Consider the following 26,001-nt stretch of genomic DNA (forward strand, 5'->3'; position numbering starts at 1 on the left):
TGATAGGACCGGCCCCTAATGAAGCTATCTTGGTTGCCCCTAAGCATAATCTCCCCTGCTGGTCCCTTGCAGATGTGCTCTTGGATAATTTTCTCAAATGGCTTCCCCAGGACCAAGGTAAGACTAACAGGTCCTCCTTCCTCCCCTTTTTGAAAATGGGGACCAAATTGGCCCTTTTTCAGTCCTCTGGCACCTGGCCAGAGCACCATGAGTGCTCATAAAGCCATGCCAGGGGTCCCACAATGACCTATGCCAATTCCCTCAACACCCTGGGGTGGAGATCATCTGGACCTGCTGACTTGAACATGACCAGCCCCTCCAGAAGTTCCCTGACTAGGTCCTCTCTGACCCTGGGCCTGGCTGTGCCCCTCCTGAGTCCATCCAGGGGGGGCCTCACTGCCCTCCTCCCACTCCTTCCCAGCCCTTTGCAGGCTGGAACTCTGCCAGCATGAAGGGGGCTCGTTGCAAAACTGCAAAATCCACAGGTGTCTCTGCTAAAATGAGAAATCTGCGTTTTCCTTCAGTAAACAAATCCCGGAGGCGTCTCACGCAAATCCCGGGACGTCATTCTCCCCTTGTACTCGCTCTTGGTGAGGCTGCAGCTGGAGTACTGTGTCCAGTTTTGGGCTCCACAATTCAAACAGGATACAGAGAAGCTTGAGAGAGTCCAGAGGAGAGCCACACGCATGGTCAGAGGTCAGGAAAACAGACCTCACGATGACAGGCTGAGAGCTATGGGACTCTTCAGCCTGGAAAAGCGCAGGCTCGGGGTGATCTGGTGGCCACCTGTAAGTTTATCAGGGTGACCACCAGGATCCAGGGAAATGCCTGTTCATCAGAGTGCCCCAAGGGATGACAGGATTGAATGGTCACAAACTCCACTGTGACCAATTCAGGCTGAACATACGTAAGAATTTGGAATAGACTGCCGCCAGAGGTTCAAGTACCTACTTTGAATGCCTTCAAGACACATTTGGATGCTTATCTTGCTGGGATCCTATGATCCCTGCTGACTTTCTGCCCCTAGGGAATAATTGTAATAAAATTACAATCTCATTTTTTCTTTTCATGAAATGGTATTCTATGAAAATATACTAGACATGCAATTAAAGTGGAATGGGTCTGAAAGAGTTGTTTTATGCAGTCATTAGTAAAGCACATAGTCCAGGGCAGTATTAGACAGCATACTCGATAAAATATCCTCTCTCTGTGCAACTTTCATGGGTATTTCTGGAGCAAGGACTGAGTACCTATTGAGCGCCAAACTGCGATACAGTTACTCCCACTGAAAAGAACTTTGTTTCACCAGTACTTCCATTAAGATCAAGAAACCATTTACTACAAGAAGACTGGAATCCCCACTGTAAGGATTTAGGAGCACACATTGCAACATGGCAGCTACAGACACTGGCATGTGGAAGGAAAAGATTAACGCTGATTCTAAGGGTCTAATGCTGCAGTGCTTTTCTCACACCAATACAAGGAAGCTGCTGTAGCGCCCCAGACTACATAGTGTTCATCTCTGGAGTGGGACATTAAAGCAGCAGCAGGACTTCACTCAACAGCTTGTCACCAATAACACATCAGGAAGCTGCATTTTCAAAAACCCCTGTAAGGTGACCATGAAGAAGAGAGATATTCTGCAGTCCCCTCTCTCTCATATGTACACATACATGTTTTTTAAAGATATCTATCTATCTATCTATTGATACATATAGGTACAGATACATACTTTTCTCTCATATATACACTTAAATACATGATTTCAGAATTATAATTGTATGTGCATGTGCATACATACATATACTGATACTCACATGAGTAGTCCCATTATATGCGTGTCTAGGTATACAAACATACGTAAGAAGAAATACTGCTATGGTAATAAGGTTTTTGTCACTATGGCCGCTCCTTCAGAAAAGAGAGAAAATAGCAACAGAGGCTAAAAATGTTCACTTCAATTCCAGGAGCCACTGACAGCTGTTCAGTTAACCAAACAGCTTTCCCACATGAAGTCTCTTAGTTGCTCCACACTCCTTCAGGGGGACGCCACTGCAACTGCAAGGGCGGTGTCAGGACCTCATTAGATGGTCTGCTACCCATCCCACAGCAATGAGGCACACTTCAAAAATGTCCCTGAGTCATCAGCATATGTACAGCTGAGGCACTTCACAATAATCCACCCGACTGAAGGTTCACACTTTTACCCATGAAGGTACCACATAACCCATAGATTTTCCTGCCAGCTACAGAGCTAGTCAGAAGAGTTACTCTTGAGTTAGTTTATCCTGATTAGCCTCCTGGCAAGAACAAAGATAGTCAAGTAGAAGATTTTGGTCTAATAGAAGATTTTGATCTAATACTTCCAGGATATCTTGGCTATGATTACCTAAGAGCCAAGTCAACCTACAGTACAAGGCACCTGAATTACTTATTTATTTAGAAACCTATTTGGAGAACACGCAAAACTCCCGGGTGTTCAGGACAGTGCATCTGTTTCACCCAGACGGCTGGCTGCATTCTTTGCCTGATATTAATACCAGGGACAATTTAGTAACATAACCACTAGCGTGAGAAGTCTGGCTTCTAGAAAAACAGATGGCACTGGCTCTCTCAGGTTAATTATAGGCTTCAGAAATTGTTCACGTTAGTCAGCAATGCAATAAAATTAGCTAAAAGAAAGAAAAGGAGTTCGCAAAATGCCTTACCTGTTTCCCATCCAAAGTATACAGCTTTTTGACCACTCCTGTCTCCAGTTTTATAGCTTCAGTGATATCAGTAAGAACTTGCTCAAACGAGTGTGCAGTCTTCTTATTCAAGAGCACACGAACAGCCTTTCGGGGTTTCACCCCACTACGGATGATGGTCACCAACTTGGGCCGCACAAAATCCTTGTTCTCCTTTGCCTGAGCACTATTGCTGCTGGCCAGAGACTGAGGTGCTTTCTGGTTGGCTGATGTCTTCACATTGACAGACCAATTGGGGTTCACATTCTTGGTATACTCCACCTTCTTGAAAAAGTTGTCAGATGAACAGACGTAACTTTCCCCTATTGAAAAAAGAAAATGAAGACAGGGGTTATTATACCAATATATGATGATGATGCTGGAAAACAGAATGGTTTCTCAGTCTTTCCCACAACATTTTCTTTCCATTTTTCATAGAAACGTCATTTTTTACCATTTGATTAGGTCTCCTAAGTCTTTATTACTGCAATATCATAGTGATAACAACACAGCTAAAAGCAAGAATTTCCCCTAAACAAGGGCATATGAACTACCCACAGCCAATACACAACCCTTAAACTAAAGAGAAACCGGAGGATTAAAACCAACAGACCAAAGGCCAGGATTTCAAAGGTTTATCTACCTCAACAAGCAGATGAGGCATCTAGTGTGATTTGAAAATGCACTGAAAGGATCCAGGTATCTACTTGTGCTTAGTAGCCAGGCTAAGAGGTCACATTCCTGCTCCACAAACCTTTGAATTAAAATCCAGCTGTTCAAAATTAGTTTCAGCCTTTTTTTATGTGTTTTGCAGTCATGTCTATGGACTCCTGTCTGCCTGCCTGGGCTTTCACATTATGCTCATCACCATTTCAGCTGCCATGGAAACATGTGAACATATACAGCTGTATAGATGTATTTTTTGAGGGAATCTGAAGGACCCTAGAGATTTATTACTGAGGGGATAGACTGTAAAATAGTCTCCCCAGGGAAGTGATAGGAGCTCAACCATCTGAGTCAGTTCAGGCTGACAATGCAAGACAAAGCAGTGCACTAAAAGAAAAATTTGCAGTGGTTGGGCTGAAGGATAAAATGAGCTCATAAATTTTTCTCCCTCCATATAGTTGTTATGATTTTTTACAGAAATTAAAAGCCTATGCAGGAGTCTGGAAAGTTTAATGGATTTTTAAGATGATCTTGCAGCCCTTTATAGTACATTTCTTCTCTGTCTCTGTTTCTAACCTAGCTTAACATTATGGTTTGAATTATTTCAGGTGAGAGACCATGGTGGGGAACTTGCTGCATATTCTTGCATGTTTTCTGTTGGGGACTCAAATGCAATTCACCCTGACATCCACCTTCTATAAAAATGCTCCTGGCCTAACCCTCCACTGCTGGGGACTGCAGAACAGCATTTAATCCTTGTGCATACACAAATGTCAAATGCTACCAAATCAGAAATCTCCACTCACTTGCACCAGGGTAGTTTGTTTGCACATTGGTTCTGTTTCCTTTACACAGCCGTTGTAACAGCTGTGTAAGCCAAAGTACATGTCAGAAGAAGAATCAAGCCCTTGGTGTCCTCGTGACTGCATGGGAAACTAATGGAGGCAGTGAGGAGCTTCCTTCATGTGACATATGGCACAGCATTGATAGGTTTATAATACAAGATTATAGGCTTACAACAAATGTGTGTTTAGCATTTACGTCTTTATTACTGCTCAGATTTTGGCGTCAGGTAAGAAAGCAATGGAAAAAATATCCCGTATAAATTTTCCTCTGTTCTTCCTGGAATGAAGAATGCTTACATTTCTTTTTAGATGCTTAGCTCCGGGAGCACAGGCGCTTTGTAGTCAAATGGGCAGCAAGGCATGTGCATTCATGGTGCTACACAATGATATGCAAATAGTCAAGCCGAGAGGAATTAACCATGTATGAACAGGAACTGGGAGCTGATGACAAAATGTCCCACAAGAAAGTGAGATACAAGAGGTGAAAGAGCGGCAAGAAACTTGGGATGATTGATATTTTTAACTAAACTCAGCTACGTACTAAACTGACAACAAGGCTGTAATTTCATTACAGGACACGGATGAACCGTATACATCCCAGTTTGTGACATTTCTGTTGCCAACAGGTTCCCACCATAACATCTTGGGTATATTGCCTATAGCTGAAGCATCATAATTCCTTATGCATCTGGAATTGTACTAAGTAGAAGTGTAACGATATCCAACAGGGCTTTGTCCATTATAAAGAATTCCCATTGGAGATCTTGATCATCTTTCAGTGGCACCTAATCCTTTAAGTCTTTCAGATTAATAAATGATAAACTGCTGCTTATTAATGTGCTTCAGCAGAGCAGCATCTGGTATACAGGAGGGGCCCTGCTTTTATCCAGGTCCACAAACAGCTTCTGAGACTGAAGCACAGGGAGAAGAGCTTGACTCGCTCAGTGAGAGCCAGGCCCCCCTCAAAACCGAGAGCCCTTCTAGGCACATCATCACTGGCTGGCATGGGGCTCCCCATACACACATACGTCCCCAAGGAAGGATGATGTTACTTTTAAGGACAAGACTGGGAATCCCATGACTGGGGTGTTATTTCCCATTCTGCCATAGGCCTCCTTGGAGTCACTTAACTAATCTACGCCTCAGTTACTACCATGAAATAAAGACAGTAATAGCTCTCACCTTCATTAAGGTTTACATAACACTTTAGAAAGCTTGGATAGAAAATGCCACGGATGAGCGAAGTATATATGTGTTCAGCGTTCTATAAACACACGAGGCCTTACAAAGAATATTTTCCATTAATAAAATTAACGTTTTAAAATAAACGGCAGAGGTTCCTGCGCCCTTTTGTGGAGTGCTATTACAGGCTGCTCCAGCAGAAACCGCTGACATTCCTCTGTGCGGTGCAGATCTCTAGCATATAGGTAACACTATTCCAGCGGAGTGAAGGCAATATTCCCTTTCTCGCAGGAAACAGTGGGCCTGAGAAGTCCAATAGTTTCAGATGCGGGTGTTTCAACTCAGGCTTGTGGTCACAACGTTCTTTTTAAACCCAATCCTTAGTGAACACTTGGTTTGCATCACAAACCCAGTACAAATTTTGCTTCGATTCGTGGCTGGCTCTCTGGAATCCAGAACAGAAGCAGAGAAAACTGAGCTAGGACAATAGATCTACATGGAAACTAAAGATCCCTTCTCTTTCCTGAGCCACAAAGCACATGGGTTTTTCTTTAAATCTCAACTTCAGTTTATCTACATTCTAACCCTCAGCTATTTGGTGGCCCCTGATTTCAGATATATCACATGTATTATGTTCCTCACAGGGAAGATTCCCTTTTATATTCTTCTTTCCCCTTTCATGTGCCAGTTGGAGGCATTTTTGTAATACTCTATTACCTCTCAGTCTAGGGCTCTATTTATTAATTAGATGTATTATTTGATATCAAACAACACCACCAGCGATCCTAGTGATAGCACAGTGAACAGGCACCCTGAGCATTAGGAAGCCTCCAACACCAATGGATTTCCAGGGACAGATAGTGGGGAAAGGAGGGCCGTGGATATTTCTCTACCCACGTGTCTCTCTCACCTTAGCAGTTAATGGGAGGTCAAGGTTTATGACTTCTCCTGTCATGGAGAAATATAACGGCCATAACCACAGCATCGTGTGATTGAGGACGTGCGTGATATATCAGACTGAATGCGGGAAAAGGGCACAGAGCGGTTGCTGAAAGCCAAAATAGCAAAGCAGAGACGCCTCTTGCCCCAAAAGCTGCACTCCTACAAAAATCTGCTCATACGCTTAGCTCGAAGTCAGATTGATATGAATACTCCCATGCATAAGTCATTAAGCTGCTGAGCACATGTTCAGTAAGACAGCAAGAGTGCACCTCTATTCAGATATAAGGAGCAGCCATTTTGTTGCATTCACTAGGCACAATCCAAATGGCAGCTTCACAGCACAAAGATCTGTCCTCCCCACCTCAGAACAAAATCTCACTTGCACAGTACTGTGGGTTTGGGGTTTTAAAGCAATAAAGTATCATGGCATTAACAAAAAGTTCTTGCTGATGTGGTACCAAGCCAATGGGGGTTTTTTTGTAACACCGTGGAGCCAGACAGCTGCAGGAGTATCTTCTATCATGATGCCAGAATAGTGAAAGCAAAGCCCATCTGTGTTACAATGCCAACACGCTGCAGCTGCTTATCATGAGCTCTTCATATGATGCCTAAATGCTACAGAAGTGCATTATCAAGGCACCAAAGTGGTCCGGACATACGTTTCTTTATCATAGCACAGGTAAGAATTTGGTTCAAAGTCATGTAAAAAATTACTATACTTTATGTTAGAAGCTAAGCTTCCTATTGATAACTAATAACTCCACTATGACTTTAAATTAACTGCTGCTTTTATTATATCTAATTACTTTCTCATGATGCTCTGTAAAGTTGCAGAGTGATTATGCAGCTACTAAATAAAACACATCTTCTCTACAAACATATATATACACACACTTTTTTAAAAGAGTGCTAAGCTAAAGTTGAGAAGTTTCAACTATTCTCTTTCACAGTAAACCTTAATCCCACCTTTGTGATCTCCCTTCCTCAGTAGCTAAAAATTTTTAAAAATGGAGGAACCCTTTTTCAGGTTCTTAGTTTGCAAATTTTCCTAAGTGTAATAAATTTTGCATGACGACCTTGCAGGCAAGAGTGGAGAAGGTGGACTGAGGCAATTTTGCCAAGTTAGCTGCCAAAATTTATTCTGCTAAAGAGTCTCCTGTGGGTTAGGACTGGCATTGCTGCTTCTCCGTTCTGCTGTCTTCAGTTCCTGCATTTTACATTGTGCCCGACTTCAGCTGTGTGGAATTGTGACCCCAGCCTTAGCACCTGGCCTTCTGCAGGACTGGGCTTTCAATTTCTGCCCCTGAACCATAGGGCATCCTACTCCCTGAACATGGTTTCCCCCCTTCTCTGACACTTTCTTCAGCCCTTTAGATATTTGTTCAATACAGCTTTTTGAAGTTAGAAGTTGAAGGTGTTTCTGTTTTCTAAGTTATTCTACAAGTAAGTGGACAAATAATCCAATGGAAACTACCAGGATAATTCAGGTGGGCAGAAAGTAACTACCCAACCTGGATTTGGATCATGGCACTAGTCATATGCAGTAGTGCAACAGGTTACCAGGAGCTCCTCTAACTAATGCAATAAAATTTAGTAGTAGCGTCAATAAGGCTAGGGACAGAAGTTATACAAACTGGTTTAAGCAATCAGAAACTGGTTTAAACTTATAACAGAACAGAAGCTCAGTACACATAGATCAATTTCAAAATGGCTGAAGCTGGTTTAAAATAAACCCGGTTGAATTTCGTTATCAGACCTAACTGAGTTGTGTCGAATCAGTTTATGAAACTTCTGTCCCAAACCCCTTCCTGGTTCAAGTTAAGTTACAGTCCCCCAGCATGATTTTCAGTCCTGGGTTGGGCTATGCTATTTCCTCTAGAGAGCAGGGCTCTAGCTGGGGCAGTGAGGGCTGGTTGACACAGGGTCAGGGGGCAAGCCTACCTGGGGATACAGCCCAGTTTGCAGGGGGAAGCAAACCCTTTCTGGGGTCTGAGACCAGGGAAGAAAGTTAAACACCTCTCCCCCTGCTCAAACTTAGTGCTGGCTTCAGCTGTAGACTACAAATCCCAGGGGTACCTGGAAGCAGGAAGAAGAAGTGATGAGCAAACCTGCAGAGCCCTGGAGCTATGATTTTGGACTGAAAATCCCAGAGATCTTGGGGGCAGCAGGAAAAGGAAGTGAGCACACAGCCAGAGAGTCATGTTCTAGTGCCCCCTGGCTTCAGGCCTGAGCCATGGCAGGTATGTGGCTGCATTTCCTGAACTAAAGGTCTTGAGTCTTTTCACTTTTGTTAAGAAAGGGCTAAGTCATGAAGCCTTTTCACTTCTGTTTCAATTTAATCTGTGCATTTTAGACTAGTCTGCAAAGACTAAACTGATTCAGCCTCAGGCTTCTTGACTGTGTGTACTTAGTATAAATCTCACCCCACACTGCAGGCACTCGCAGCCTGCATGGGGCTGTGGGGCACTGGGCGTGGGTGGGTGGGGAGGGGCCACTTCCCCCCCATGCACTCCTTCTCTGCCTGGGGTCCCCCTCACCTTACCTGAGCTTCCCGCACCAGGACAGCCTTGTGCTCCCAGCCCAGAAACTATGGCTCGGGCTTCTGGCTGGGGGGTGGGGCCGGGAGGGCCCTGCTGTTGTGGGAGGCCGCTGGGCTTTCCCTGGGTCCTACTGCCCTCGGTTCCTGTCATTTTTGAGAAATATTAATTTTCTACATTTTTTTAGGGCCCCGCAGGCTGGATAGAATGACCATGGGCCATATTTTGCCCACCCCTGAATTAAATTAACTGAGAAATTACTAAAGAGGAGTATGCCTCCTCAGCTCGCAGTTGTAGGGAGGCAGTTAGAAAGGCCAAAACTACCATGGAGCATCCCAAGTCAAGTCAGCTGGCCCTGACAACCTGCACCCCAGGGTACTCAAGGAGCTGGCGAGCGTCATAGCCCAGCCCCTGGCATGGATCTTTGAAAACTCCTGGCGCTCTGGTGTAGTGCCCGAAGACTGGAAGAAGGCCAATGTGGTGCCGATCTTCAAGAAAGGGAGGAGAGTGGATCCGGCTAACTACAGGCCCATTAGCCTGACTTCTATCCTGGGGAAGATCTTAGAAAAGTTTATTAAGGAGGCCATCCTTGAGGGACCGGCCCAGGCTAACATCCTAAGGGACAGCCAGCATGGGTTTGTTGCGGGTAGGTCTTGTTTGACCAATCTCATTTCCTTCTATGACCAGGTGACCTATCACCTGGACAAGGGAGAAGAGGTTCATGTCATATATCTTGACTTCAAAAAAGCTTTTGATCTGGTATCCCATGATCACCTCTTGGCCAAACTGCCCAGTTGTGGCTTTGGCTCCACCACGATTCGCTGGCTGGGAAATTGGCTTCGTGGTCGGACCCAGAGGGTTGTGATTGATGGCAGTCTCTCATCGTGGTGCCCTGTGACCAGTGGGGTCCCTCAAGGCTCTGCCCTGGGACCCATACTGTTCAACACCTTCATTAATGATGTGGACATTGGAGTCAGGAGTGGACTGGCCAAGTTCGCCGATGACACCAAACTTTGGGGCAAAGCATCCACGCCAGAAGATAGGCGGGTGATCCAGGCTGACCTGGACAAGCTCAGCAAATGGGCAGACGAGAACCTCATGGTGTTTAACACCGAAAAATGCAAGGTTCTCCACCTTGGGAGGAAAAACCTGCAGCACCCTTATAGGCTCGGCAGTGCTACGTTGGTTAGCACTACAGAAAAAAAAGACTTGGGGGTCATCATTGACCACAAGATGAACATGAGCCTGCAATGCGATGCTGCGGCTAGTAAAGCGACCAAAATGCTGGCGTGCATCCATAGATGCTTCTCGAGCAAATCCCGGGACGTCATTCTCCCCTTGTACTCGGCCTTAGTGAGGCCGCAGCTGGAGTACGGCGTCCAGTTTTGGGCTCCACAATTCAAAAAGGATGTGGAGAAGCTTGAGAGAGTGCAGAGGAGAGCCACACGCATGATCAGAAGTCAGGAAAACAGATCTTACGATGACAGGCTGAGAGCCATGGGACTCTTTACCATGGAAAAGCGCAGGCTCAGGGGTGATCTGATGGCCACCTACAAGTTTATCAGGGGTGACCACCAGGATCTGGGGGAACATCTGTTCACCAGAGCGCCCCATGGGATGACGAGGTCGAACAGTCACAAACTCCTGCAAGACCGTTTCAGGCTGGACATAAGGAAGAATTTCTTTACTGTCCGAGCCCCCAAGGTCTGGAACAGTCTGCCAGCGGAGGTGGTTCAAGCGCCTACATTGAACACCTTCAAGAGTAAATTGGATGCTTATCTTGCTGGGATCCTATGACCCCAGCTGACTTCCTGCCCTTTGGGCAGGGGGCTGGACTCGATGATCTCCCGAGGTCCCTTCCAGCCCTAATGTCTATGAAATCTATGAAATAACAAAAAATTGTTTTTCAGATATATAGGGAGTAAAAGGAAGGCCCAGAGCAGTATAGGACCACTACTGAATGGACAAAAGCAATTGGTGACAGACAGGGGGGACAAGGCTGAACTCTTCAATGAGTTCTTTGCCTCAGTGTTCCTAAACGAGGGGCAAGACAAGTCTCACAGTGGGATCGTAGAGAGACAACAACAGGGTGCCAGACCACCAAGCATTGACCCTGAGATAGTGCAGAGTCACTTGGAAGGACTGGATGTATTTAAGTTGGCAGGCCTGGATGAGCTCCATCCAAGGGTACTGAAGGCACTGGCTGATGTCATTGCACAGCCACTGGCAAGAATATTTGAGCACTCATGGTGCACGGGACAGGTCCCTGAGGGCTGAAAAAGGGCCAATGTGGTCCCTATTTTCAAGAAGGGAAAGAAGGAGGATCCAAGCAACTACAGGCCAGTCAGTCTCACCTCCATCCTTGCTGAAGTCTTTGAAAAGATTATTAAGGCTCATATATGTGAGAGCTCAGCAGGAAAAATTATGCTGAACGGAAACCAGCACCGGTTCATAACAGGTAGATCATGTCTGACTAATCTAGTCTCTTTTTATGACCAGGTTATAAAACACCTGGATGCAGAAGTAGGGGTAGATATCGTTTACTTAGACTTCAGGAAGGCCTTCGATATGGTATCCCATCCCATACTTGTGAACAAGTTAAGAGGCTGTGACTTGGATGATTACACAGTCCAGCGGGTGGCAAATTGGCTAGAGAGTTGTACCCAGAGAGTGGTGGTGGATGGGTTGGTATCGACCTGGAAGGATGTGGGCAGTGGGGTCCCACAGGGCTCAGTTCTTGGACTGATACTCTTCAATGCCTTCATCAGTGACTTGGAAAAGAGAGTGAAGTGTACTCTGTCCAAGTCTGTGGATGATACAAAACTGTGGAGCGACGTAGACACACCGGAGGGCAGGGAACAATTACAGGCAGACCTGGACAGGTTGGACAAATGGGCAGAAAACAATAGAATGCGATTTAACAAGGAGACATGAAAAGTGCTGCACCTAGGGAGGAAAAATGTCCAGCACACCTACTGCCTAGGAAATGCCCTGTTTGGCAGCACGGAAGCAGAAAGGGATCTTGGAGTCCTAGTGGACTCTAAGATGAACATGAGTCGTCAGTGTGACAAAGTCATCAGCAAAGCTAACGACACTTTATCATGCATTGGAGGTGATACTTCCCCTTTATCGGGCACTGGTCAGACCACAGTTGGAGTACTGCGTCCAGTTTTGGGTGCCACACTTTAAGAGGGATGTGGATAACCTGGAGAGGGTCCAGAGAAGAGCCACTCGTATGGTTAAGGGCTTGCAGGCCAAGCCCTACGAGAAGAGACTAGGGCACCTGGACCTCTTTAGCCTCTGCAAGAGAAGGTTGAGAGGCGACCTTGTGGCTGCCTATAAATTCATCATGGGGGCGCAGAAGGGAATTGGTGAGGCTCTACTCAGCAAGACACCCTGGGAGTTACAAGAAATAATGGCCATAAGCTAGCAGAGAGCAGTTTTAGACTGGACATTAGGAGGAACTTCTTCAGTTAGAGTGGCCAAAATCTGGAATGGGCTGCCAAGGGAGGTGATGCTGTCCCCTACCCTGGGGGTCTTCAAGAGGAGGTTGAATGAGCATCTGGCTGGGATCATCTGAACCCAGCATTCTTTCCTGCCAATGCAGGGGGTCGGACTTGATGATCTATTGAGGTCCCTTCTGACCCTAACATCTATGAATCTATGAATAAATTCTGGCACAGTTTGTGCTGGAGTTAACTGCTCCTGGATGCAGCGTTTACCTATGCGCCCAGGGCCACAGCAGTTTGAACTGGGATGAAGCAGCCCCAGGCTGACAGGCTCAGGTGACGAAGGGCACTGGGGCATGAGAGTGCCCAAACAGCTGAGCCATGTGACTAGGTAGCAGACAGGGACCTGGCCCCCTGCAGCCTGGGCTAACCGGGTACAATTTACACACGCAGGTCAGCATTTACACATGCATTTAGGCATAGTTATTTTCACCATCGTAAGATAGTATGGTCCCTAACAGTAATTAGTTTGCTGTAGTAAAATAACATTGCATGTATAGATTGTGAAGCTTTACACCTTAGCAAATTAGTCTACTGCACATTAAGTGCACATGTAGGTGCACCCACAGAGAGACAGCACAAGCTTTTATGAACCCAACTTTGTTTCATCAGATGCTGTGAAAAGACAGCATAGAGCAGAGTATATAGCAGAGTGCATGAGTGAGTTTCATGCAGCCCGAAGTCTGGCCTTCCTACCCATTGAAGTGAGTCAATACTGCTTTGTACAATTTCCTTGGGATAAAGTGGAAAACCAGCACAGGGAATAGACAGCACAGGGAAAAGACAGCAGTTTTCTTCACCTGCGTTCCATCTCCTTGAAACTCCTTCCCAGTGGGCTGTACTATTTGGAAAGCCTTCTACTAGTGGTCCTATTTATAGTACTGTTTTATACAGAAAATGCTGTTTGAAAGACATTAGCTGACTCCTTTACAGAAAAGAAGTATGTATTTGGAGAGAAGAAAATAAATCCTGGTGGTTTGTTACTAGCACAGCTCAAGGTCTGTAACTTTCCTTTCAGAAAAAATGAAGCCCAGAACCTCCTGTGCTTTGTCATTACAGTCCTCCTGTTGAGACATGAGGTTACCTTCTCCACTGTGGAGAAGGTAACTCTGCTAAAATCAGACTTCCGCTGTGACCTTGCTCACCATGTATTCACCTTACAAAGGATGGTGGAGTATGTGGCAGAAGGCCAGCTCTGTTTCTCCCCCAAAACTCTGCTCGGTGACAGTTTGGTTGGTATGGGCCCTGCAGAGGGTACACACCTTACCCTATCTCTTTAGGTAACCTGAGCTGGATACATTCCTGAGGGAGGGGGGAAACCTGCTCCCTCTGCCTACGTGATTGGCATCACATACCTGGGTGAGGGGCTTGGGCTCCCTGGTGGGCTACAGACTGCCGGTCTGCCCAGCAAACACTGATGCATTTCAAATTGGTTGACTGACAGCCAACAGGTGCTGGCCTCCATTGGACCAGGTAAATGAGGTCATAAGGGCCATATAAGTTAAGGACTGCCCAGAAGGAAAGGCAGCAGCCATGAGGAGAACTTACAGAGAGAGAAGATTGGACCATCTGAAACTTACTCTCTCTCTCAAAACTCACGATCAAGGAATTGCCTGCCTCCAGAGGCAATCTGCACCTGCCTCTGGATGATAGTTGTGAGTAAGCTACCTGAGATCTAACTAGATATATAGCTTGCACTAACTCAGATGCGTGATCATAGACTACTCCAGCCACCCTGTTTGCTCTATGGGATTTCTCTGATACAACTCAGCTCTGTACCCTATTCCAACCCTACTCCTTGTAACCAATACAGTTATCCTTTGTACCTAGCATGGGAGACTGATTGGGAGTGGGCCTAGATTATGCATTGGGGTTGCCTTGGTTCGGCTGACTAAGGGAGACCACTACTTGTGCTTCCAACCGAGGGAAGCATCCCAAGTTCTTGAAGTGAGTCAAATACCCTTGAGGGCTAGTAGGCCTGTGTTTCCCAGTGGGTGCAGTGCCAGAATCAAGCCCGTCCCTGAGTGGTGGCAACTCTACCCCCAAGCTAGTGAGTGTGCTCCAGGAAGGGGGGCGGCCAGATGTGAGGTGCCCCTAGGGAGGCGCTCGGAGCCTGGAAGGTGGTTGGGCGCAGTGAGGTGGGTGGCTCAGTGCAGGAGCACCCTCTACTGGCCCGCCACAGAGTATGCATATTCACTGTTGGTGATAAATTCATTTTCCACTCACCCTGTGCACTGTATTTATGCAACTCCATTGGGTCAGATCCCACAACCCGCAATAATATCCTCACTTACACAGTCATTACTCCAGATTTACATCAGTGGAAGTGACACATTTTACCTCAAATTGTCTTTCATAAAATGTGTAAACTGTACAGAAAACAGGAGCCAGGGTTCCCTCTCTTCCAGGACAGGGTCCACCTCAATGGGCCACCACTAGATACCATATTTCTTGCTTTTCAGAAGATCCCATGAATCATTTACTCTTGGCTATCCTACAACCTGGTTTCAGTAGGCATGTTGGAGGATAATCTTAGCTCAGCTTAGAAAATAGTTTGCTGCTTAGGGCACCCTGCTGAGATGTAGGAGAGGTGGGTGTACACCTGTTGAGACTGAGAAGGTCCTAGAAGAAGACATTGCTTTGCTCTGCTTCTGATTCCTGGTAAGATATTTTCCTTTTGTGCTGTCAGGATCCAATTAGATTGCAGCATGATGGAGGCATCTTAGGCTGTGCTAAGGCACCTGATTGAGACACAGGATGGCAATATAGGATCACTCCCCCGAGCCTGATTGGGTTCGTTTAGAACAAGCAGAAGCTAAATTAGGATTATCATTTCAGGAAAAGAGGATCTGCTCCTTAATCTCTCTGCACCACAGTTCCCCATCAGTACCATAGGAGATAAGATCAATACTCCCTTTCCCTCAGCTTTGCCTATTTAGACTGTTCTTACTCCAGGAAGAAACTCTCCTGCTTTGTGTTTACACAGCATCTAGCATGGCAATGTAGGTGTGCCTTTAAGTACTACTGTAACCAATAATATGAAACATCAGCACAGTGACAGATTGAACCTGTCAGGTGAGTGGCAGTGGCTTTGTCTGAAGGAAAATAACTCGCCTCCAGTGAACTGAGGTTAACTCAGTTTTTGCCTATATTCCCTGCTTTCAAAAAAAGGGGAAAATGTAATGTTTGTGTTTGGGAGCTGAGAAATTACTATCTTGCTGTAACGGACCTGTTAGAAAATGCATGCTCACAGTGAGCAAAGGCATTGTCTAGATATCAGAGGTAATCACAGTCTAGCACGGGGTGGGCAAAACATGGCCCGTATGCCAGATCCGGCCTGCTGGGCCATTCTATCCAGCACACAGGGCCCCTAAAAAAATTAGAAAACTAATATTTATCTGATCCTGGATGCCTGTCAAAGATGACAGGAACCAGGGGAAGTAGGACACAGTGAAAGCCGGTGGCAGGACCCAGCGGCAAAGCCTGCCTGGCCCTGATCCCTCCAACCTCCCCCTATCTCCCCACCACCTGAAAGCTCCTGCCTAGCAGAGGCTTGTGGCCTGGGACCACAGGGCTGTTCTTGTCTCCCTGCACCAGAGAGGGGAATTCAGATAAGAACGTGGGGGGAAGGAAGAAGGGGAGGGCCGTAAGCGATTGCCCTAGTCCTTGTGGCTGTGGGGCTGGGCCAACTCCGGCCAAGTCCTGCGGTTGCAGCCATGAAGCCAGAGTGCCACAGTGGCAGGCAGCAAAGTGGGGAAAGGGAGGATTGTGTGGGTGGGGGGAGTGGTAGCAAGCTGGTGCACGGGAGCTCAGCAACAGCACAGGGCTGCACCAGTGTCTCAAGGCCAGTGCCTGTGGGACAGCAGGAATGTGGGGCATGGGCTGGCAGAGGTCTACGCACCAGCAGGGAGAGCAGGGAGTCAGATTGGCATCATAGAGCCCCTGCAGGTTGGGACCCCACACTCCTGCTGTCCTGCTATGGGGTCTGCCAGCCCTGGCCCCAGAACACTGGCATGGGCCCCAGGCTCCTGCCCAGCTGTCGTTGCGCTCCCGCACACCCACTCGTTCCCACTTGCCCCGTGCCTGCTGCCGCTTTCACTGCTTCCCTGCCTGCCTGCCTGCCGGCCGGCCACTCCTGCACCACACGTCTCCTAGCTGCATGGCCGGACCGCGGAAGCATGGGGCCCATGCCAGTACTCTGGGGCCAGGAGCAGCGGGGTGGGGGCTGTGTGCATGCATCTGTGGGAGGGAAGGAGAGAGCAATGAGGGAGGGACAGTGTGAGTGTGTGTGTGTTCATAGAGCGAGTCCCACATGCACACCTGACCATACACATGCACCCACCCCCCACCCCAGACTGCCATACATGTGGACCACCACACCCACACCCTGTACCCACCCTCTCCCCACAAACCCTATACCTACCCACCCATGCTCCCTCACCCCACACACCTATCTACCCCCACAGACACCCAGCCCCCTGTAAACCCCATGCCCACCCAAAACCCACATATCCATACACACACCCACATGCTCCTTCACCCCACCCCCACACCTATCCACCTCCCACAGCTATACCCACCTCCCATGCCCCCCACAATATACAAAAGTAAGACTTCATTTTAAGTTATTGTGCAATCACCTCTATGTACACTACACAACAAAAATATTTTTGGAATTCAAATTGATGAATGTTCTCGATGTTTGATTTTTAGAGTATAATTTGGTATTTTTCTGGTTCAGAGATGGCAAAACCCCTTGCTGAAAGGAGTACTTCTGGGGGCAAAGGTCGGGGGTTAGGCGGCAGGGCTTCCGGTCACAAGATGGCAACCAGGGGGTGGGGCACCTGCCATTGAGCCCTCAACATCTTGCCAAAACTTGGTAAGTGGCCATCCACCCAAAATAATTGCCTGCCCCTGGTCTAGCAGGAACTTCTGAGATGATGTGAGTTGCCCTAATACCAAGAACTTCAGAAAAGACTACAGAATACATTTATTTAGCACCTTTCATGGTCACAGTATCCCAGTGTACAAAGGAGAGCTTGGCAGTACCAGAAATGTGGGTAAAGGAATTTGTTAATAGGTTTCCAAAAGTCTGGGTCATTAGAATGTTTTAAGGAGAGATGTTGGCCAGGCTTATCCCCTATTTTTTTCTAAAACAGTCGTTTATTTACCTTCATCCAGAATAGCCACTAAAGATGGGCCCTAAGATGGAGGTCACCTGAAACATTTGTAATGGTGGAGAGATGTCCAAGTGCTTTGCTGAGCCTCAGCAGTGGGAACGAGCCATAGATCAAATGTAGGGCTAAACCTACACTATCTGGCCTAGCTTAAAAAAGTAGCAACCAGCTGAAGTGCAGAGACATTATGAAGAACGAACAGAAATTGGTTCCTTCACTGGTCAAGATCCAGGCTTACTAACAGAATCCTGCCATTACACTCAAATATCTCAAAGTAATAATTAATAAATCATTTCTGTTCACTGGCACCGTAAATATAATTTCTGTTTGCAAAGCTGTGGATAAGAGTGTTTCTTGTGTTAAAAAACTGAAACAAGACAAATACAAGGCAAATCATGAGAACTAGCTGAGGAGAACAAGGTTGGAGGACTATGGGTGAAAAAGCAAGGTGGTGGGACTGTGTGAGAAAATGGGTTTTAACAGAAGCTCTCGAGGAGGAAGAGAAGGAAGTTGAGAGACAAAGGCAGAGAGAGTACTTCAGGGCCAGGAGAGAGTATGAACAAAAGTACAAAGCCAGGCTTGAAAAAGAAGGATTTAGGCATAGGAAGAACATGGGAGCAAGGGACATCAGTGCATATGGGCAAAGGGTATGATGATTGACGAGCCTCCACTGTAAGGATGGGGAACTTCAGCCTGCTGTGGAAAGAGAACATTAGTCAAAGATGGTATTAAAAAAGGGAGGGTGATGCAGTTAATGTTGTATGAAAGACATGTAACGGCCCAATTGCAGACAGCAAAGAGGACTAATTTACCCGAGAACCGTGTTGAGGAGAATGGTTCTATGCCATCGCTGTCCATTCTTCTAAGTTTGTTGGAAGCCTGGAAGAAACATTTTATTGGGACCCAAGACTACACTCGTTTTGTGAGTTCTCTTCATCGTTGAGATATACACCCTTCTGCTCTTCAGCTTGTGTAAGGTCAGGATAGTTGCAAGATTTAAAAATAGCATGGTACATTTTATATAGGGTTGTATTAAGGTGTATTTAGGGTACCACCATGTTACAGCACATGTCTATATGACATAGATCAGAGAACACAGAATGCAGCACTTAGTACTACTAATTTTATGTGTTTTATAAAAAGTAGTTTATAAAGACCAGTCTTTCCCTTTGGTGACTACCTTTCCCAGTTATACTTTATAACATGGCAAATGTTGTTATATTGTAGTTGCATCCCAATTATTTTTCATTGAGCATTAATACTAAAATTAGCTGCAGGGGTTACATGAAACAATGACCATGCAACTGCAGTGTAAATACAGTGTGATTACAGTGACTGCCTTAGGACCAATTAGTTTTTTATTCTTTCTGGTTTTCTGAAAGCAGATTATCATTAGTGACATGAGAATATTATCATCAGCAGTTGGTAAGGCAACAAGCTGTTAGCTTTACATTTTCATTCCTGGGTGGGGCTTCCTTTGTTTTTATTCCATTCAGATCCATGTTTTCATTGGCTGAGGTTCTGAAGGAGGACACTGCCACACTGTCAACTATGTTTTAAATAAAGAATTACTTTTCACAATCATTTCATTGATGCTATTTTTTAAATTGCCATTTTGGCGCGGCAAGCTAAATCCAAGCGTCAGCACCCCCTGCTGTAATCTAAGCAATTAATTTAGCGATGCCAGCAGAAATATACCACAATCCTGAAAAAGTAAGATAGTGATGTCCATGCAAATGTTTATAAAAACGAAATGTGACAGATATGTTGACTCCCATGACAAAAATGGAAAAAACAACGGGGATTACTAGGTTCTTTTTCTGGAGTTATTACTGAAAAGAGAAAAAGTTACAGAAAAAGCAAAATCTAGGCAGCAACATGATGATCCTGGCGCAGGCAGGGGGTTGGATTAGATGCTCTGTGGAGGTCCCTTCCAACCATACTTCTCTATGATTCTGTGCAACTGGTACATGCCTGGTATGTTTAAGATATACCAGAAAGATTTTTGCATTCTGGGTAAGATTGTAGGGAGGCAGGGGTGTGGATTTGTTGTACCAAGCGCCTGAGGGCAGTGGAGAGGAGGGGTTGTGGGGGGCAAGTATGGGAGGGTCTTACCTTACAGCAGCTGCTGCCAGGGCTGTCTCCCTGCATGCTGCCTCACTGAGGCAGGAGGTAGGGTTAGCTCCCTGAATGCTGCTAGGCTGGGGCTAGTGCAAGCTCCCAGCACCTTGCCCATCTGGGGCTGCTATTTTGGCAACCTCAACAAAATGGTACCCGGGGCTGGTGTGTGTCTCTTCACCGTACCCAAGTTCCACGATTAGGACACTGAAAGATTGAAACTGGATGTGTGACATCATTAGTTGGCAACCCCCCCCCCCCCCCCCAAAAAAAAACCAACCACAACACAAAGGAAAAAACCCTGCAAAAAACCAACCATCACACCTCCATCTGTGTGAAATCAATTCTTAATCTAATTGCAATGGCACGGTGATAAGGTATATAATTTTCAAAGACAGAGATCGTGTAAGACAACCTTTATACTTTTCTAGTAAAACTCTGAGTAGTGATACTTGGTATAGTACTTATTCGGAGGCTGTTTCATTAAAAAGTTACTGTAGGAAAGTGAGCAAACATCTATATTCTCATTTTACACATGACACAATCTGGGGACAAAGAACCATCTTCAGTGTTGCACACTGAAGCCAAGTACAGACAGTCAAAAAGCCTGAGGCAAAATTGATTCAATCTTCGCAGGTTAGTCTAAGCTGTGTAGATTGATAAGTAAGTGAACAGACATCCATTTTGATTCTGGAAATGCAGCCACATGCCTGGAGTGCCTCAGGCAAGAAGCGGGGCGGGGGGGGAGGTGCTAGAGTATGGCTCCATACTTGGCTGGAGCAGATAGCTTGGACCCTGTGAGGGGGGGTTGTGGGGGAGGTACAAAGCATCCTGGGATGTGGGAGGATTGCGAGTTAACTTGAATCTGGAGGGGATCTGGGACAGAAGTTCAATAAACCAATTTAACCTAAATCGGTTAAGCCCGATACTACATTCATCTAGGTTTATCTTAAACAAGTTTTGGCCATTTCAGAAGCAGTTTATGCACACTTAACTTCTGCTGTGTTACAAATCTGAACTGGTTTCTGATCAGTTAAACCGGCTTATTTGCAACTTCTGTTCCTAGCCTGAAAGCTCTTGATGTTATAGATAGTACCTTATTCTTTACAACATTCTGCCTCCCATTAAAAGGCAAGGGCTTTGTGACTTTCCCCATAGGCGACTGGTGCCACCTTCTTCGGGGGGCACATGCCCCTCCCAGTGACTGGCAGGGGGGAGCGGGGTGTCCCCCCACAGCCAATCTCACTGACCAGGAAGCGGCCATGGCATTCCTGGAAGTGGGCATGGCACTTCATCCAGTCCTCCCACTCCCTGGCCGGCGCTCACAGGGGGGAGCATTGGTGCTTCAGCCTGCCCCCCCTGCCCGTTGCCTAAGTGGGGAGAGCAGCCTGTGAGGGGGTGCACCAGTGCTCTCAGGGGTTGTATGCACACCCCCTATGCACAGGGTGCACATGCACCCCCTACCCATCACCACTGACTTCCCAATAGTTTCATTGAATGGGCCAGGTCTGTCTGAAATAAAATGCCTGTCAACATGTGGAAATAACCAGTATCAAGATAAATGTCGCCTTTGTAAATCCAAAAAAGAACCAGACAGTTGATTTTTTAATTGAATAGAGAGCACCAGAATGATGATGGATGTCCTCATCTCTGTTGTTACATAGAATTATGTCATTTGCAGAGACTCATCCCAAGGTGGTAACATAAGATAAAGTGGCAGTGACCAGGTTGTGATATCATTCTGGAAAGTCTTAATGGCATTTCCAGAAAATAAGACGATTTAAGATGGCAGTCCACAGATTCAGAGGTAAGTCACGTGGCAGAAAGATCTCTGGTAAGCGAGGACAAACTGAACAACAGCCTGCTCAGGCTTTCCTGATGAATCTGAATTTGAGGTGGCATTTTGAAAAATGTGCAATTCCAACAATTCAACAAGTAATAAACGCACACACAGGAACAAAGACATTCCAGGGAGGAAATCTACCTTTAGTCGATGTGCACATTCATACAGAGAGAGAACCTACAAAAACACCATGCATATTTCCTTCCCCGTACAGCCTACAGACATACAAAGCGCAGCACTGGCAAACGTACAGACATGCCTGCAGAAATACTCTGCATAATCCTCCCCAAGATACCCAGACACACCCACACGGTCCTACTGTGCATATTACCTTCAAGACACACAGACATGACCACACAGACATGCTGTACTCATAACTCCCAAACACACTCACAGTTGCCTGGTTCATAGCCCCCCAGAGATATATCGACACACCCACACAGATGTGCTGTGCACATCACCACAGAGATAGCGACATGCGAAACGACCCCCACAAATGTACTGTGCCAGTCGCCCATAGAGATGTGGGCACGCCCATACAGACGTATTGTGCTTATTGGTGGCAAACATAAAGGACACCGCCCTAGGGAAATACTGTGTGCGCCCTCCCCGCCCCCCACTACATATGTACATATTTCCAGAAGTGTTAAATACATCTTCCCCAACACCCAACCCTTCAGGCATGCTGTACATATTCCTTCCAACATACTGATGCTATTCTGTATCTTGTTCAAAAATCTTCCTTCCAAATTGAGACACCCCTTTCTAGGCAAACCAAATATCCCCACTGAATGCAGCTCCTCCTCCAGCACACCCATATAGTCATACAGCGCAAACTTCTCGGCTACACAGATACAATTCACACAAATACACTGAACTATTGTGCCCAACTCCTCCCCATACACAACCCCTATGCTACTCACACACATCCCCATGGGAATACAATGTGTCCAAAAATTACTCCCATACACACTCACAAATATACTGTGCAGCCCCCTCAAACACACAGTCACCCCAAGCACACCGTGCACAACACCTGCAACCACAGGCACACAGACATACACACCCCTGGCCATATCCACCGAAACACCCGGTACATGCCTGTATATTTACGTGCCTCAACTACAGGCATGCAGAACCCCTTCTCACACATGCACTCATACACACTTTCTATCACACTGCCTCATTTTTGTCTTTGCATACTTTATTTTATTTCTAAAATGTTTTTCAGTCCCTTCCCCAAAGCTCTGGCTGCCCATTCAACGAATTACAACCCCACAATACAGACAATAGTATAGTGTCATCTATTGGTCACAGAAGAAATGTGACTGTCGAGTCACAACCAAGCAGTGCTACATAATTCTCCCCCACCTCCTCACCTGACCGTAACTCAACCATCGGACATTGCTAATTACCTTCTTCCAGTTCATCCATGCTCCCGATCTTTCTGGCTCCATCAATGGTGTAGATGTAACGAACTCCCTGAGGCAGGTTAATGTTATCAGACAGGGACCTGGTCAGGTCAGCCAGCAAAGCGTCGAAGCTTCGGAAGCGGTCAGAGGACACAGCATATACAATCCCCTTGAAGTAGCGGTCCCCATTGCGATAGAAACGCACCTTCTTTGCTTTCTTCTCGTTACTCAGTGCCTGTAAGGTCCTGGTTCGGTAGAAGCTACAGTGAGCACTATGAGTAGGGCTAGGCAAGCCATTCATACGTGAGCCTCGCATGTTTCTGGACGCCTTATCTCTTTCGTCAAAGTGTCCAAAATCAAGTTCCATAGTTTGGTGACCCCTAAAGATCTGAAGCTGAGTGGAGGGAAATGAGGAGGAAAGAATATGAACAATATATTAGACTGATCAAAACCCAAATCTGGGAGAAATTACATGCACTCCATGCCTGGGCTTCTGTTTTTTGAGAGCAGAATTGGTTTATTTTAAAAGTGACCTGTATCCTGCTCACCCTGACCTAAATTTGTATTGATTCTTGGGGGTGGGGGAAAGAGGGAGGGATCTTGGGCTTTTTAAAAGGATCCAATTATGGGGGAGGGGATGTATTTTTGAATAGCAGCTTAGACTTTGCACACTAAAGTTCCTTGCCGTTTCCAAGTGCAGTAAAATGAGACTTTGGGCTGGATAGCTGCAGGAAAATGATAAGCAGAACTCCCAAATCCTGTCCAAACAACAACAGTTGGCAATGAATTAAACCCTTGAGCCTTGCAAGATTTCCTTTAGCTGCAGAGAATGAGCAGATCCCTCTGAGCTGGGTTTCAATCTATGGACTCACAGAAGGACCCAATGTGTCTGAATATTTCAAATGAGGACAAAACTGGTATTTCTGAAAGAATGGTCACAGGGGAATAGGCATTTTCTTTGTGACGGGCTGGTCAATAAGGGCTAGCAATCAGATACAGCAGTCCCTCCCCCCACTCCCCAGCCCCCCTCGCAGCCCATCAATCAATTTCTGAGACCATCCTACATTTCCAAGAAAAAAAATGTCTGAAAAATCTGTCATTGCTCTGAGGGTTCGATGAGCTATTGTCAGTTCACAAATCTGTCCTGGATTCAGTTCTGGTCCTATTTAATCAGGAGGGGGAAAAAAGAAAATAAATGGGGTATTTCTTTTATCTTTCTTTATCTTTCTTTCTTCCTTTTTTTTTTTTACCTGAACCTTCCCATCCTTAGGGAAGTGATTTCATTGTGGCAACTATCTTTGTGCAAGTATTCACATTGTGCCTCTGCAAGCACACCTTTCATTGTTCTGAGCTGTGGTGTATTACGGGGAGGGAGAGAAAGAGAGACTGGAGCCCGAGAAAGGTAGCCCTCTGGGGAAAATTGTACTGAGCCAGAGATCAAACAAAATGATGGGCGATATTTGTATTTTCTTTAAATGAAACTTAGTACCAAAGAAACAAAAATGCAATAAAACCAAAAGACTCCCCCTAGACTTGCAATACAGAAACCCTTCCAAGGCTGTCACTCCACTGGGCAAAAACTATTTAACATGCACCTCACATACGTTAGCAGTGTGTTCACACCAGACAGAAATGGGATTAAAATCTAGTGGCTCAGTGATCAGCTCCCAATCCTAGAAAAAGCTGTTGCTCTCTTTCCCCACCCATCAGATTTGCCAGAACAGTTCCCATTTTCTGCATTTTACAATGTCACCGTGACCTGTCCAAGATCTCATTATTGTCTCTAACATGCAGCAGAGCGGCAATGGGTAATGCCAGCAGTTTTCACATAAATCCCGAGTTGCAAACATTTTCTCTCTCAGTGCCAGTTATGCTACATGTGCTTTCATGGCATGCATAATGCAGTGGAATATTCAAGCAACTTTCCAAATGAATGGGAGGTTTTTCCAGGATTTTTTTTGGAAGCTGCAGATGCTGTGACACACTTAAAAGAAGGTTTCTTGCTTCCCTTTTGTATCTGACATCTGTTTCTTTCTGCAAGAAGTCACTCAGAAAAGCTTTACTCACCGGTTTTCAGCTCGCAGGGTGGAGATGCTGAGAGAAAGAAAACCAAGCTCCCTCTGCCTTTGTTGTCTGAGCTCCAAGCAAGAAATTCCTGCCAGGGTGGATGAGACTTCTCCTAGGTCCTAGTGCCTTGTGCGCCCCCTCATCAGAAAACTGCCTCAATGGTTTTTGAGTGACTGATCCTCGGTTTAAAATCTCCTTGGCTGTGTTGTCACGGAGAAGAACAGCTTCATTCCAGTTCTGCCTGCATTTATAGCTAAGCAAGAAGAGTTAATGGGGCAGTCTCAAAGTCATTGCTCACTGCTTACTGGAGGCAAAAGTCCCACTGACTTCAGCTGATCTAATCACCCCAGCAGCATCTGGCCCCAGTTTGGTGGGGAGCGGGCAGGGAGTAATTACATGTATGCAGCAGGGTTAAAGGACTGCAGCTGCAGGGGGGGAAGAGCTTTCACAAGTAGCATGCAACCAGTTTTGACTTGCATGTCCAGCATGTCACAAGAAAGTGAATAAATGTGCGCAGGGAGGCGAAGGGGCCTCATGAACAGCTCATCGAATTCATCGTGGTTTCTGTGGCTGCAGGAAGGGGAAAGGAGAATCTGACGCTGTGGCTCTGCAGTGCTGCACCTTATCATAATTTTTCTTTGTTAATATTTTTGGGATGGGCCAAGCTTGAACCCTGAACCCCCTTTTCCTTAAATTTCCCAGGGGCACAGAGTTGAGTAACTGGATCCAAATTTGGCCCAATAAATTTGATTCTGGGTCAAATCCAGCGCTAGAAGAGGATAATTTTCTCATTCCAGAAACAGACATTTCACAACAGCTGATTCTTTATGTTTCTGTCATCGAAGCCAAACATCTGAAAGCCATTCACATTTTCTGGTTGCTCTTTGGAAGGAGGTGGTGATCCCTGTGAGATGTACACTGCAAAACACCCATCATAATTCACACCCCTGTTGCTATTGGTCTCAGTCTGGTCCAGG

General features: G+C 46.0%; 1 protein-coding gene across 2 annotated transcripts in view; it reads right to left on the reverse strand.

The window, feature by feature from the left end:
- Window positions 1-25,564, reverse strand: part of DCX (doublecortin) — a 127,605-nt gene extending 102,041 nt beyond the window's left edge. The window contains exons 1-3 of one of the 2 annotated variants that reach the window (XM_090059853.1): window positions 25,025-25,564; window positions 22,961-23,351; window positions 2,709-3,049 (exon numbers count right to left, since the gene is read on the reverse strand). In XM_090059853.1, coding sequence (XP_089915979.1) covers window positions 2,709-3,049; window positions 22,961-23,324 — 705 coding nt within the window. In that variant the 5' untranslated portion in view covers window positions 23,325-23,351; window positions 25,025-25,564. The remainder of the gene's footprint in view (window positions 1-2,708; window positions 3,050-22,960; window positions 23,352-25,024) is intronic. The other variant, XM_090059854.1, reaches the window with a different exon arrangement.
- Between the last annotated feature and the right edge of the window lie 437 nt (window positions 25,565-26,001).

This window comes from Crocodylus siamensis, chromosome 8 (assembly GCF_052110815.1).
Source record: "Crocodylus siamensis isolate JL-2025a chromosome 8, ASM5211081v1, whole genome shotgun sequence".
Lineage (NCBI taxonomy): Eukaryota > Metazoa > Chordata > Crocodylia > Crocodylidae > Crocodylus > Crocodylus siamensis.